General features: G+C 41.2%; 1 protein-coding gene across 1 annotated transcript; it reads left to right on the top strand.

Annotated features, from left to right (window-relative positions):
• The first annotated feature begins 215 nt into the window (after positions 1-215).
• Positions 216-13,059, top strand: LOC131939638 (zinc finger protein Xfin). The gene is made up of 3 exons (XM_059298072.1): positions 216-506; positions 10,709-10,949; positions 11,536-13,059. The coding sequence occupies exons 1-3, from the start codon at positions 216-218 to the stop codon at positions 12,777-12,779; spliced, it is 1,776 nt and encodes a 591-aa protein (XP_059154055.1). The 3' UTR covers positions 12,780-13,059.
• Positions 13,060-14,241: the final 1,182 nt, after the last annotated feature.

Below are 14,241 nucleotides of genomic sequence, written 5' to 3'. Positions count from 1 at the left end.
TAATAAAAACAATTAAACAAAAATTATTTTATTTCTTTTTTAAAAATTTAAAATACGAAAATTTAAACTCACTTCATTTTTTCGCCAAATTTAAAAATAAAATAAAATGGCGATGGAGGACCGGAACAGTGCGTGTATAGATCGCTCGGGTTTACAGTAAAAGTTTGGCCAGATTTGAAGTCTTGTTGGCCGTGAGTAGAAGCAAGTCTGGCAGCATGATCTCGACGGCTCTGGACGTCCAGCAGCTGGTAGACTCCAGCTCCCACCTGCAGACCCTCGTCCACGCCAAGAACTCGGAGACTGCTGCCCTCGGCTGTCTGGGCATCGCGGTCAAGTCGCCCAGCCTCGTCTCGTGCACTGAGATGCCGTCAGGAGTCGTGGCAGGGAATGAGATACCTGCGGGAGTCACTGTGACGCTGGACTCCATTGATGTGACGCTGGGCAGAGATCTCCTTATGAAGACTAGACTCCCAGACGACCATGCGTCTCCAGCCAGAAGTCTCAAGGTAAGAGTTCGATTCTTTAGTTTACACGCCAATCGCAGTATCTAGCACCAACATGTATAGCATTACCAATTTAATTTAATTTCTGAAACACCTTACATCCTAGTATTACCACCTGGATAGAATTTTCTCTGAAGCTACCAACACAGTAGTGTATTGTTACAATATGTTGTTTAACTTACCAAAATAATACTGCTGTGTTAAAATATATATTTAAATTAGAAGCACAGCGTTGCAACTTCACTATTTTACAAACCGGCTTCCAACGTCTTTTGTGTAACGGCTACACACACCGTATTGTCTTCTTGCTAGCCATCCCACACCAGGCTACACACACCGTATTGTCTTCTGGCTAGCCATCCCACACCAGGCTACACACACTGTATTGTCTTCTGGCTAGCCATCCCACACCAGGCTACACACACAATATTGTCTTCTGTCTAGCCATCCCACACCAGGCTACACACACCGTATTGTCTTCTGTCTAGCCACCCCACACCAGGCTACACACACTGTATTGTCTTCTGGCTAGCCATCCCACAACAGGCTACACACTGTATTGTCTTCTGGCTAGCCATCCCACAACAGGCTACACACACTGTATTGTCTTCTGGCTAGCCATCCCACACCAGTCTCATTCTCTTGTGGTCACTGGTCAATCTAGCCCCAGCTTCTTCCCCCTGTGTAGGATTTAGACATCTCCACATATATTTATTTATCTATATCTGACTCAGATATCTACACTTATGTTAAATTTAGCCGTATATGACATAGATATACCCCAGGTGTTAATTTATCCATTTTGGTCTTAGATATCTGCACGTATGTTTATGTAGCCTTATCTGACTTAAATATCTGAACATTGGCTAATTTAACCTTAACTGGCTTAGATATCTGAATATTTGCAAATTTAACTTTATCTGATTTTGATATCTGCACAGATGTTTATTTATCCATTTCCGACTTAGATGTATCCCTGATGTTTATTTATAATTTGTTGTTTATTTAACCGTATCTGATTTACTTATTCCCCCTCCACCATACACCTAGACCGTACCTGAGTTCATCCAGCTCTGATGGATACCTAACTCACGTTAGGGAAAGTAAAGACAGCTGGGCATAGTGCTGACCACACTATCCTTTCATATGCAGAGATCATACTTCTACTCTACTTCACTTGCCCCATAGGCGTTCATGTTTGGAAGGGGAACTTGACTTTACACCATACACCCCCCACCCATGTTAAAGTGGTTTTAGTGTTAATGTTATGGTTAACACATTTTTACAATCTTTATTGCTCAACGAGTTAACTTTAAATCATCAATAGACTACTCGATTTACACCATTTTAATATTTTTAACGTTTTCATGAATTCATTAGTACAAAATGATGAATTAACTTCCATGAGAAAATAGTTAAACATGAAATGATTGGTCATAAAATGGCGTGTTGGCTAGGTAGTTGCCACTGTAAAGATTCATTGCTTGTTGCTAACCAAAATAAGAATTTAAAATATATAGCAAACATTACAATAATTGTTACTGGGTTATTGTTTGATATCACAAATGTCACTAAAGCACAGTTCATTAAATAAATCAAATATTATTATAGATTTTAATTTGAGTTACTACATTCATACCATTACGATACTTGTACCATACTTCAAAGAAACCAAAATTGTAAAAATGTATTTCCTCTGGAGCAGAATCATAAGAAATCAGTCTCCACCCTCACCCCTCCACTTTTACACTTTCCACACACACAGATATATTTATTTGACTGGCACACGACACATTTCCTGAATGTGTTATACGTTAATTTTAGTCACACCACACAACACATTTACCGAATGTGTTATACATTCCGTTAATTACTAACACATACACCAGATTGTAAACTACTTGTAACTCTGTAGACCTATACCTGAAACTAAAGCATTAAATGAAACTCAAGAGTATACAATTCGTCATGCGATATCTAGTTGTAAAACTATCTAGCTCTTCCCACCCCCACCTCCACCCTCACCCACTTAAATGGGCATGTATTTTTCCGCCATATATATGCATATACATTAATTATTATTGAATTTATACATGGATTCTGTGAATGAAAATGTGTACAAATATGTACGCTGAAAGTCTACAATTTAATATTTATTACAAGCTTTGATTTAACTCACTTCCTCTGTCTGTCGTCAGTCGTCAGTCTAGATCGAAACGCCCGAGCGAAATTTCGGACACTTCTAACTGACAGATACGGTTCGTAGTTGGTACGTGGGTCAAGACATGAAGACAATGCATCATGACATTAAAGTTGACTTAATTGGATGCCTAATTAATTTTTTTCTGGATTAATTAAAATTTTGACCAAATTAGTAGGCAGTCTTATCCAACTACTCCGCACTATTAGACACGCTTCAGCAGGTTCAATAGGGCGTCATCACGTTCAATAGGTGCGCAATGGTTTTTAGTCATGTAACTCTATTATAAATAAAAACATGTAAAGTACTGAATAAAAATTCATAAAAAAACGTTTTATGTTAGTAAAGGTATCCAATAGGTACTGAAGTGACTCACGCTTTTCTTTATAGTTATTTAAATAAAAGTGTATAATTTTTTTTCTACTTTTTTAGTGCATTAGTACATAAAAACTTGTTATTAAAACGTTTTTTAATGATTTTTTTGGTATTATATTTGACTTCGTAAATATGTTGTACAATTTACGTTTTATGTTTTCAAAATGAGGTGGAAAGCGTTTTTCTCAAAACATTATCATTTCTGCTTTGCTGTAATTAAACATTTTTTTTTAAACCTCCCTTAACAACCAATGATGATAATAACCTTTCATTATGTTGTTTTTATGTAACATTTAGCCGTATTTCGGTAATCAATTATTATTTTTTTTATTTTTGAAACTGGAGCGTTTAAAAAAAAAATTCACTGCTGCTCATTGCCAAACCGTCCAAAAAGCTCGCGCCTAGCTGCAGACGACCCAGCTTCCGTATAATCATGTTCATGTCGGAATCAAGTTTCGTGTAACAGACATCCGTGTCAACAAGAGTTAAGGCCCTTCAGTGGAGAGTTCATCCGGCATGGCGGGACCCATACACTCCCAAAACGCGACACAAAAAACAGACCGTTGGACTACATTGGCGGAAAGCATAAAATAAAAGTGACGAATGGGCGAGAGGTTAGAGTTATCCCCGATTAACTCCCTTCACGCGCTGATGGATGCTCCCTCTGGAGGTGAAACTTGATCGACCGCGGACGATAAACTCCACTTTCATTCAACAAAAAAATGTATTCAATTTTTATCCGCCTCGCGAACTTTTATGAAGTCCACATTACAGCTAATTGTGGATTTCTATTATCCCAGCCTGCTATTTAAAGGATATCATAGCCAGTCATTTGCTAAGTTTGAAACATTTTTCTCATGGCATCCCCACGATGTTGAGGGAATGGATTAGTGCGTAGAATGACATTCAAATAATCCGTTGTGCTTTAGATTAGCTGCACGGGATTGATGACATAATTAAAAAGATCAACCGAAATTAAAATGTTCGTTAAGTTGTTTTATTTATTTTTTAATTTGTGAATCTTTCTTTTGATAATCATAAAGTGCGCTTTGTTTAATTAAAAATGTATTTATTTTTTGTTAAAGAATTCGATTAAATGCATGCGCAATGTAGAGTTCTCACAAATTGCTTTACCTATTTTAGTTCTTTTCTTAAAGTAACTCAACTACAATATTTTATTAAGGAGGACATTTTATTCAATAAGCGTGAGAGTGTGAGTACTAACGAGTAATTGATGTGTGTGTGGGGGGGGGGGGGGGGGGTGGCATGTATGAGAGAGAATCTTACGAAATATTTTTTTCTCACGTTCACCCCACAACCTGTTAGTTCTATCTATAAACAAACACTCTACTTTAAAACACTACTACACAAAACACTATGTTAATTTGTCCTACACGACACACCTTATTAATTTGTCCAACACGACACACCTTATTAATTTGTCCTACAGGACACACCTTATCAATTTGTCCTACAGGACACACCTTATCAATTTGTCCTACATGACACACCTTATCAATTTGTCCTACACGACACACCATGTTAGTCTGTCCTACACGACACACCAGGCCAAAACACGACCAAACTTGTCTGTCAACACAATTACCCCACGGGAGTCGAACCCTTGCCGTGTTGAATGATCAAACACTCGACCACCGAGTTCCTCTACCTGCCCAGGTGAGCGGCGTAGGTGCCAGATCTGGCAACAATGGTCTGGAGGGGGCTGGGGTACACACGCGTCCACTGGTCACACCTCGAGTGGGCTTCAAGAGACCGCGGGTGACCACTGTTTGGCTGGAGTAAACCCGGCCCCATTTAGATGTTTACTGTAACACGACCTGAGCCTACAGGTGTTATACAGGTGAGTGCTGGGTCACGCGCGTCTACAGCTAACGACGTTGTGTTTATATTTAGCAGCATACCCATGCTTCACCCTCCGACCAGACACCCCACTACTGACACCCCCACTGTCACCCCCCCCCCCCCCCCCATGTGTATTGACTCCATAACGTCATCACCTCCACCACTACACACTGACTTTGTGCCGACCAACGTTTTCCTTCAAGTGGTTTTACCGCACTGGAAATTGGTGCGCTGTGGCCAGTTAGTGTTTGTTTATTTACCACGGGTATTGGCCAATCCTGACCTAAGTCCAGGGTAACACCTGATTACAGTTAACGGTGGCGAAATGTCAACTGAGTCTAACATGCTCAAACCAAACCTAAATCACGTGACTCGCATGAAAGGGCGGTCGAGATGAGGGGAAATGGTAGCAACGATTTGTATGGGAAATTCAACAAGACAGACTAGTCTAGAAAGTCAAGAAGACAAGATAGACAGGTCTAGAAAGTCAAGAAGACAAGACAGACAGGTCTAGAAAGTCAAGAAGACAGACTAGTCTAGAAAGTCAAGAAGACAAGACAGACTGGTCTAGAAAGTCAAGTAGACAGACTAGTCTAGAAAGTCAAGAAGACAAGACAGACAGGTCTAGAAAGTCAAGAAGACAGACTAGTCTAGAAAGTCAAGAAGACAAGACAGACTGGTCTAGAAAGTCAAGAAGACAAGACAGACAGGTCTAGAAAGTCAAGTAGACAGACTAGTCTAGAAAGTCAAGAAGACAAGATAGACTAGTCTAGATAGTCAAGTAGACAGACTAGTCTAGGAAGTCAAGAAGACAAGACAGACAGGTCTAGAAAGTCAAGTAGACAGACTGGTCTAGAAGACAAGCCCAACAAGTCGCCAAAGAATACAACCCGCCCCACACAAAAGACTGGTACAAGATCCATCATGGCCGCTATTTATAATTGGCCCCAAAACCTTTCCACACGTATCGTGTTCTACAACACAAACAGCGCAGCTACACGGAAATAACAGGTATCACCCCAACACGCTTTACATCACAAAGTCCTCTTTACCTAGGTAAACAATGTCTACACTAAAAACCGAAAACCACCAATTATTACCGCAGCTTATATTCAAACCCAACTACCCCTTTATTTTTTTTTAAACGTCGAGTCTATGACAACAATGGTGTAGAAAGAATTTAAAAACTTGCAAGGATTGTTAAGTTCTGTTTCTGCAAGAATTGTTAAGTGTTGTTCCGCACAAGGCTTTAATCCTAGATGGAAATATTATTTTTCTAACGCTAGTACCCAGATTTTTTTTTTACCACCGGCTTCTAGTTTCACCTGACTCCCGCTGGGCGCGACGCCCCGACACCCGCGACGCCCCAAAGTGTACAGATTAAATTCTAGCGTATTACAATATTTTCATAACTCCAGCCCCCAACATAGCACAGTCTCACGCAGGTAGCCCCCTTTTCACCCCGTCTGCATGTGTTACTGATCCCCCAATTTCTCTTCTTCTGTTTGGGTGGAGATTAAAAGAACGGCTACTCCGTCTGCATAGAAACGTCCTTTGAGAAACACACAATAGTCGCGCAGAAAAAAAAAGCTTCGCAGTGAAGAGCGCCCGGAGAGTACAGAAATGACAAAACGCTTTCATATTATTAATTCGCTTTAAATGCAGTAGAACCTATTTGAAATACGATACCACTTTATTTTTTTCTCATTTCATTTCTATTTATTTTGTTGTGATGTCTTTGAATAAAAGAAGATTATATGTTTTAAATAATACATCACTTCAGTTCAGTAGCTAGTCCTATTAATAGTATCAAATTTACAAAAATGTGTATAACATAAAACTCAGTCTTATCATGGTGACTTTTTTTTTTTAAAAATGAATTTTTTCTTTATTAGATAAATTCTGGTTTTCGTTAATTTTTTTTTTTTTATAAATATTGTATCTAAAAGAAAAAACAACTTTATGTTTTTAGTTTACCATGTGAAACAGTGACCGGATGGAAATCACATTTATTAGGGCCCATGTTCTACAAGTAGGCCTATACAGCTGTTACGAACAAACGAGGTTTCTACTCTGACCCCATCTAGAGAAAATTGTGTAGGGACATTAGGCTTGTATGGGCCATTGAATATGAAAAACTTAAGAGCGACAAAAAAGACAAGATGACCATTCATGGCCAAATATTAATTTAAAAAAAGAGTTCTTATTTGCATTGCACGATCGTAATAATTTCAACCCGTACAATTGAAAAAAAAAATGTATGTAAGCAAGACGGCCAAACCAATGTAATCTTATAGAAAAAATATGTAAGTAAACATGATGGCCTAACAAATATAATCTACAGTAAAGCGGCGAGTTTCCGACATTTACAAATAATTGTAATATATATTTTTTAAAAGATATCTTCATGATAGAAAAATATATGTATCAAGTTTCATTGGAGACGCAAACGAAATCTCTAGTCCTCTCCCTCGCTATTCCACACCCTGAAATATATAATGAAGATATTAGCCCCACTCTTTGGGCCCGGGTACAATGAAAACATTAGCCCCACTCTTTGGGCCCGGGTACAATGAAAACATTAGCCCCACTCTTTGGGCCCGGGTACAATAAAAATATTAGCCCCACTCTTTGGGTCCGGGTACAATGAAAACATTAGCCCCACTCTTTGGGCCCGGGTACAATGAAAATATTAGCCCCACTCTTTGCCACACTTCTGTATTACGGGGCCAATTGTTTTAATTGCACCCCACACGTCGCCCCTGATGGCAACACGGAGGGGGACCCCACGGGACAATAGCCCTAGATTGACATCACACCCAACCGAAAGCTCTACCCGCCCTTTGTGTTGCTATGGCGACCATTAGACGCCGGACCAGATTACCTCCCCCGAAACGTTACGGAAGTCAATCAGCTTTGCTTGCTCTTCCTTTTATTTCCCCTGCTGTTCTGGTGTCTCCCCGTACGTCCGCCTTCAATAACTTTTTCTCCGTGTGGACCCACTAGGTGGGTGGGACGTGCCGCACCTGTAAGGTTATCTGTGTGCTTTAAGTTTAATTAATTTGAACTTTTAATCAGTTTTTACGTTAGGTGTGATAATCTCAGTTGACGCAAGAATATATTAAAATTACAAATGGAAAATTGATTTATCAATACGAATTTAATTTGTCAATGTTCCCAAATGTTACACAGCGTCCAATAGTTAAATCACTACTCCCAGATATAATATCCCAATCCCATACCTGATATCTCACGTACATGTTCTCCCAGACTTAATATATCACGCCCAGACCCGGTATTTTACCCCAGACCTAATATCCCAATCCTAGATCTAATACCTCACTCCCAGATCTAATACCTCACTCCCAGACCTAATACCTCACTCCCAGATCTAATACCTCACTCTCAGACCTAATACCTCACTCCCAGATCTAATACCTCACTCCCAGACCTAATACCTCACTCCTAGATCTAATACCTCACTCCCAGACCTAATACCTCACTCTCAGACCTAATACCTCACTCCCAGATCTAATACCTCACTCCCAGATCTAATACCTCACTCTCAGGCCTAATACCTCACTCTCAGACCTAATACCTCACTCCCAGACCGAATACCTCACTCTCAGACCTAATACCTCACTCCAAGAACTAATACCTCACTCCAAAAACTAATACCTCACTCCCAGACCTAATACCTCACTCCCAGATCTAATACCTCACTCTCAGACCTAATACCTCACTCCAAGAACTAATACCTCACTCCAAAAACTAATACCTCACTCCCAGACCTAATACCTCAATCCAAGAACTAATACCTCACTCCAAGAACTAATACCTCACTCCCAGATCTAATACCTCACTCCCAGATGTAATACCTCACTCCCAAATCTAATACCTCACTCCTAGATCTAATACCTCACTACCAAATCTAATACCTCACTCCCAGACCTAATACCTCACTCCCAGATCTAATACCTCACTCCCAAATCTAATACCCCACTCCCAGACCTAATACCTCACTCCCAGATCTAATACCTCACTCCCAGATCTAATACCTCACTCCTAGATCTAATACCTCACTCCCAGATCTAATACCTCACTCCCAGATCTAATACCTCACTCCTAGATCTAATACCTCACTCCCAGATCTAATACCTCACTCCCAGATCTAATACCTCACTCCCAGATCTAATACCTCACTCCCAGACCTAATACCTCACTCCCAGATCTAATACCTCACTCTCAGACCTAATACCTCACTCCCAGACCTAATACCTCACTCCCAGATCTAATACCTCACTCTCAGACCTAATACCTCACTCCCAGATCTAATACCTCACTCCAAGACCTAATACCCTACGTCTTAACGCCAATCCCCCCTAAGAAGGGTCTGAGCTTTACAAATCCGAGAGATGAATATGTAAAAAGGGTATCAGATTGCCACCTGTAGCGGTGTCTAAAGAAAACGAAACCCACAAGAAAAGACAAGTTATTTTTTCGCCGCAAATTTTTTCCCCCAGCGATTGAAAGACGTTAATACCACCCGCTGCCAAGCTTTGCGTGGTGATGGAGGGTTGTCGCTGTACTGGTTGGAGGGTTGTCCCTCTGCTGGTAGTGAATTCACTCCCAGGGAAGAGGCAGGTGTAGGGTAACCGGGTGGAATCCCAAACAGAATAAAAAAATTAGTCGAAGTGTGTATGCGAGAACCAGCCCTTTGTGTGTACGACGGAGTCAGAGAAGCCACAACAATGGTCCCTCGTCTGAGGTTTTGATAGACGCATTAGCCTTGTGATTTCTGAGGCGTTATCGAGGGCTCTTGACTGATTGGCTTATGTGGAGGGGCTAATTCATGTTCAGGAGTGCGCACGTAAGAAGATTAAAGAATATGAACTTGAGAGATGATTGCTTGAGAGAGAAAAAAATATCGTAGCTGGCGACAATGGGAGGGTGCGGGTAGTCGAGGTCCCCGGGGATTGTCGCCGTGTACCCCAGAGAGGAATGCTTGTCCGCTAAGTTTTCAATACACTGCAAAGGACAGGTAATGAACTGCGGTGCACAGGCAAAACATCGTTAGGGTTTATGGCAGTCTAGGGCGCGGGGGATAATAGTTCTGCCGGGTGAGGGTGGTGATGTATTCAAAATCAGATTAGTTCCCCTGCCTGAGCCGCGAGAAAACTACCGCATGCAGTGGGGCTGTGATACGGGCTCTTGAGAGGTGAGGTGACAGAGCTATGCTGGGAGTTTCTATACATATACATATATATATATATATATATATATATATATATATATATATATATATATATATATATATATATATATATATATATATATATATATATGTAAGTATACGGGTGTGTGTGTTTATATAGATTAAAGATATACGGCACCTGTCGTTGGCTTTCGATGTAGATTTATCTACGTATATCTTGTTTAAAACAAATTGACTTTTACTTTTAGACAACTTTAACCAAAACTTCAAATAAATATAACGACTGTATGAAGATCTATTGCCGGAGTGCAATCGTTTTGTTGGTAGTGAAAATGAATACATTAATCATGACAACAATACCATTAACGTGTTTGTAACAAGTTTTTATATATCATTATCTTCTACTCCTGTATATGTGATAATTATAAATATGGATATCTCCTCCTACTGTATGTGTGCATGTTGCATGCAAGTTATTTCTATCGATATCTCCTACTGTTCGTGTTCATGTTGCTTGCAAGTTATTTCTATAAATATCTCCTCCCCCCTCAGGTGTATTGGAGGAACGGTCAGCTGGAGCCGTGCGCCGAGCTGAAGGTGAGCTCGTGGGTCCAGTCGGTGAGGTCAGCGCGAGACAGGCACGAGCAAAACGCTGAGCTCACCCACGGGGAGCGGGGTCTGTACGTGAGGACCATCCGGCAGATCCCGCGGGGTCAGGCGTTACTCCTGTGGTACGAGGATGGGCTGGCCCGGGCCATGGGCGTGCCCATACTGACCCTGTCACACATTCGAGGTAAACAAGTCAGGGTTTGGTGATGTCACAACATTAGAAAGCCAGGCTTTAGTGCTCTCACAACTTTATAAAGTCAGGCTTTAGTGATGTGACAACATTAGAAAGTCAGGGTTTAGTGCTGTCACACATTTATAGGTGAGAAAACAAATCAGTAAACTTTATAGCTGTGTCACACAATGTTCAAAATGATTGTATTTTGAACACAGTCCAATGTTTATATTTTAAACATACACCAATGAACTAATCCAACATATATCTACCCCTTCAAACTCCTCACCCACCCTATGAAACTTGCATCTACTTGCATTTCATTTGTTTCGCCATTAAATGTCACACATTTCCATCAACTATTAATGACATAGTAATATTCAAAACTAAACTACAATACTATAATTCGTATCTAGACACCATGCTAAAGAAATGAGTTACATTTAAAGAAAAATATCCAGCTATTTAATTTATAATATAATTAATATATTTAAGTGATTCACTGTGATTGTCTTAGTAATAAAACTTTTAACTGACTATGAAGAAATACGCCACCCAGATCTTGTATTATTTTATTATTTATTGTTTTTTTTCCCAGGTCACCAAAGTTACGTATGCACCGGTTGTAACACAAGATTCACACACCCCAACACACTCAAAGCACACATGTTCCTCCAGTGCCGTCACGTGTCACTGACGTCACCATCGAGCACGGACACGCTGATCCCATTCCACCAGCTGCTCCAAACTATCAGCAAAACACCCAGGGGGCGCCACTCTTGTGATAAAAAAATAGAGATGTGCGGCAAACCGGAAGTGACTACGTTAACTACGTCATTATCAACGTCCCTGAAACACATACCAAAGGCCAACACAACGGAAGACGCCTTGTCTTATAGGTCAGCGTTCAGGGCGCTGCCCTCGACGTCACGGGAAGTCAAACGAGAACAAAGCTCAGACGATTCTCTCATGACGCCAGACTCGTCCACTGACCAGCACTCGGCTCTCAATTTGTCCGTCAAAACCAGCCACAACTCGCTGTCCGCCGCCAAAGAAGATCCCAACTTCCGCTCCTGGAACATTTTCGCTGCTCAGCACATGATGGCGCCCTCCATAGCCGTCCCGTTTGAGTACTCGTCTCTGGCGGGCTGCTACCCCATCCCCTCCCACCTCCACCCCCTGGAGGTTCAGCTCCTCAACAGCCAGACCTCCATGCCCAGCCACGCCTACCACGCCCTCCTCGAGTCTAGGAACAGCTGCAGCAGCGAGTTCCAGCTGACACACCTGGACGACATGCAGGAGTGTGGTGCCCTCCCCTCCTCCAAAGCCCACACCTCCTCCATGTCGCCCGTACGGCACCTCCGCAACAGCAACCCGTACGGGTTCGCCTTGCCGTCTGATAAAGAACCCCTGGACCTGCTCCCCCAGGCGTACTTCGCCAACAAGTCCAAGAAAGGCCACCTCTGCCTGTGCTGCGGCAAGCTTTATTCTAGAAAGTACGGCCTGAAGATCCACATGCGCACACACAACGGGTACAAACCCCTCAAGTGCAAGATTTGTTCCCGACCTTTTGGTGACCCCAGTAATTTAAATAAACATGTCCGACTCCACGCCCAGGGGGAGACACCGTACAGGTGTGAGTTTTGTGGGAAAGTGTTGGTCAGGAGGCGGGACTTGGAGCGTCACGTGAGATCCCGGCATCCAATGGGATGCGTGGAGGGGGATGAGACCCTCCCGATGTGTGAGTCATCGCCGGATTCCAGCCCGCTGACCGTGACTGCGGACAGTCCGGAGCCTGTCGTGACGTCACCGCATGCTGACATCAGCAATCACAAATTATGACTTGTATTCAACTTCTAACTGAACACTTTATGACATTAGTTAAACAAAAATGTTTTGTAATATCAGCCCAGTTGTAAATCCGCCTTGATCTTTGTAAACCAAACAAGCTTTAATTGTTAATACGGGCACAAGAGCTTTAATCTACTCGCGTACCGACATACAATTTGTGTCCAGTAGTACAGGCTACTAAATGGCATTCCCTGCAAACATTTGGCAACAATATTTCTGCTGTCTGGGTGGCCAAACTCAGCTATCTAAACCACAGGCCGGGTGGCCAAACTCAGCTATCTAAAACCTCAGGCCGGGTGGCCAAACTCAGCTATCTAAACCACAGGCCGGGTGGCCAAACTCAGCTATCTAAAACATAGGCCGTGTGGCCAAACTCAGCTAGCCAAACCACAGGCCGGATGGCCAAACTCAGCTATCTAAACCACAGGCCGTGTGGCCAAACTCAGCTATCTAAACCACAGGCCGTGTGGCCAAACTCAACTAGCTAAACCACAGTTGTGTTCAATAAAAGAGACAACTTGGGCAACTGTGTACCTTGCTTCCCATCTACACAAGATGCCCAAGATATTCAATGGCATCTCTGGCTAACCCTTCGGTTCCTTTATGTCAATGACATTTAATGACAACTCTGGCATTGTATTACCTTCACTTCATTCAAATCTACACAAGATTTCAACTTCTGCTAGTCCTCGATTTGGTACAAATGTGGCCAGTTTTTTCGTCCATAATTTAAGGAAAAAACTGATGAAAAGACAACGCTTCAAAGACGTATTGTGATTTGAATACTGTGTGTAATGAAACAAAAACCTTCTTGATATTTTAACCCAAACTATTACTTTACTTGAAATACTAGTCTTACTCTTTACTACAGAAATAACATGATGTAAATTTGTAATAATTATGTATGAATGTAAACTTGAGGCAAATTAGTGACTAAATTGTCAAGAATTTGCTCATTACCTTGATGTCAGATGTTAACTGTGAGAATATGGATGGTATACAAACACTGTATGCATGCTTCTGCTCGTTTGATTTCATGCACATTAAATGTAAACAATAAACAGACATTTCTAAGTTTCTTCGGTTGTTATGTGTTATTAATGTTTACCATTTTAATCGAAATAAAATGGTCAAATAAATACAAGTAATTTTTCAACTCGAGCTAGAGGCTTGAAATTTCATGACTTCGTTATCTATGTTTTCTATGGGGGAAAAGTTTTTTTTTTTTTTTTTTTTTTTTTTTTTTTTTTTTTTTTGTTGAGAACTTGAGGAGATAATGTTTAAAAAATAAACAGTCCGGCTTTGGCAGATGTAAATGAAAGACATAATAACATAGATCTAAATGACGGATCTGAAATTTTGAACACAGATATATCTGAATGGTAGATCTGAGCGACATAGATCTGAACGGTCAACATTAGATAACTCCAATTAAAGGTGTCTGAGCACGCGC

Source organism: Physella acuta, unplaced genomic scaffold (genome assembly GCF_028476545.2).
Source record: "Physella acuta isolate Inbredline_101_S28 unplaced genomic scaffold, ASM2847654v3 ptg000285l, whole genome shotgun sequence".
Classification (NCBI taxonomy): domain Eukaryota; kingdom Metazoa; phylum Mollusca; class Gastropoda; family Physidae; genus Physella; species Physella acuta.
Note: the sequence above shows the minus strand (reverse complement) of the source record. Positions and strands in the feature narration are given on the sequence as shown.

Excerpts from the sequence above, each read along its gene's own strand:
- LOC131939638 (XM_059298072.1), top strand. The coding sequence starts at position 216 with ATGATCTCGACGGCTCTGGACGTCCAGCAGCTGGTAGACTCCAGCTCC. Across the intron at positions 507-10,708 it reads CTCCAGCCAGAAGTCTCAAG|GTGTATTGGAGGAACGGTCA; the intron begins GTAAGAGTTCGA and ends CTCCCCCCTCAG. Across the intron at positions 10,950-11,535 it reads GACCCTGTCACACATTCGAG|GTCACCAAAGTTACGTATGC; the intron begins GTAAACAAGTCA and ends TTTTTTTCCCAG.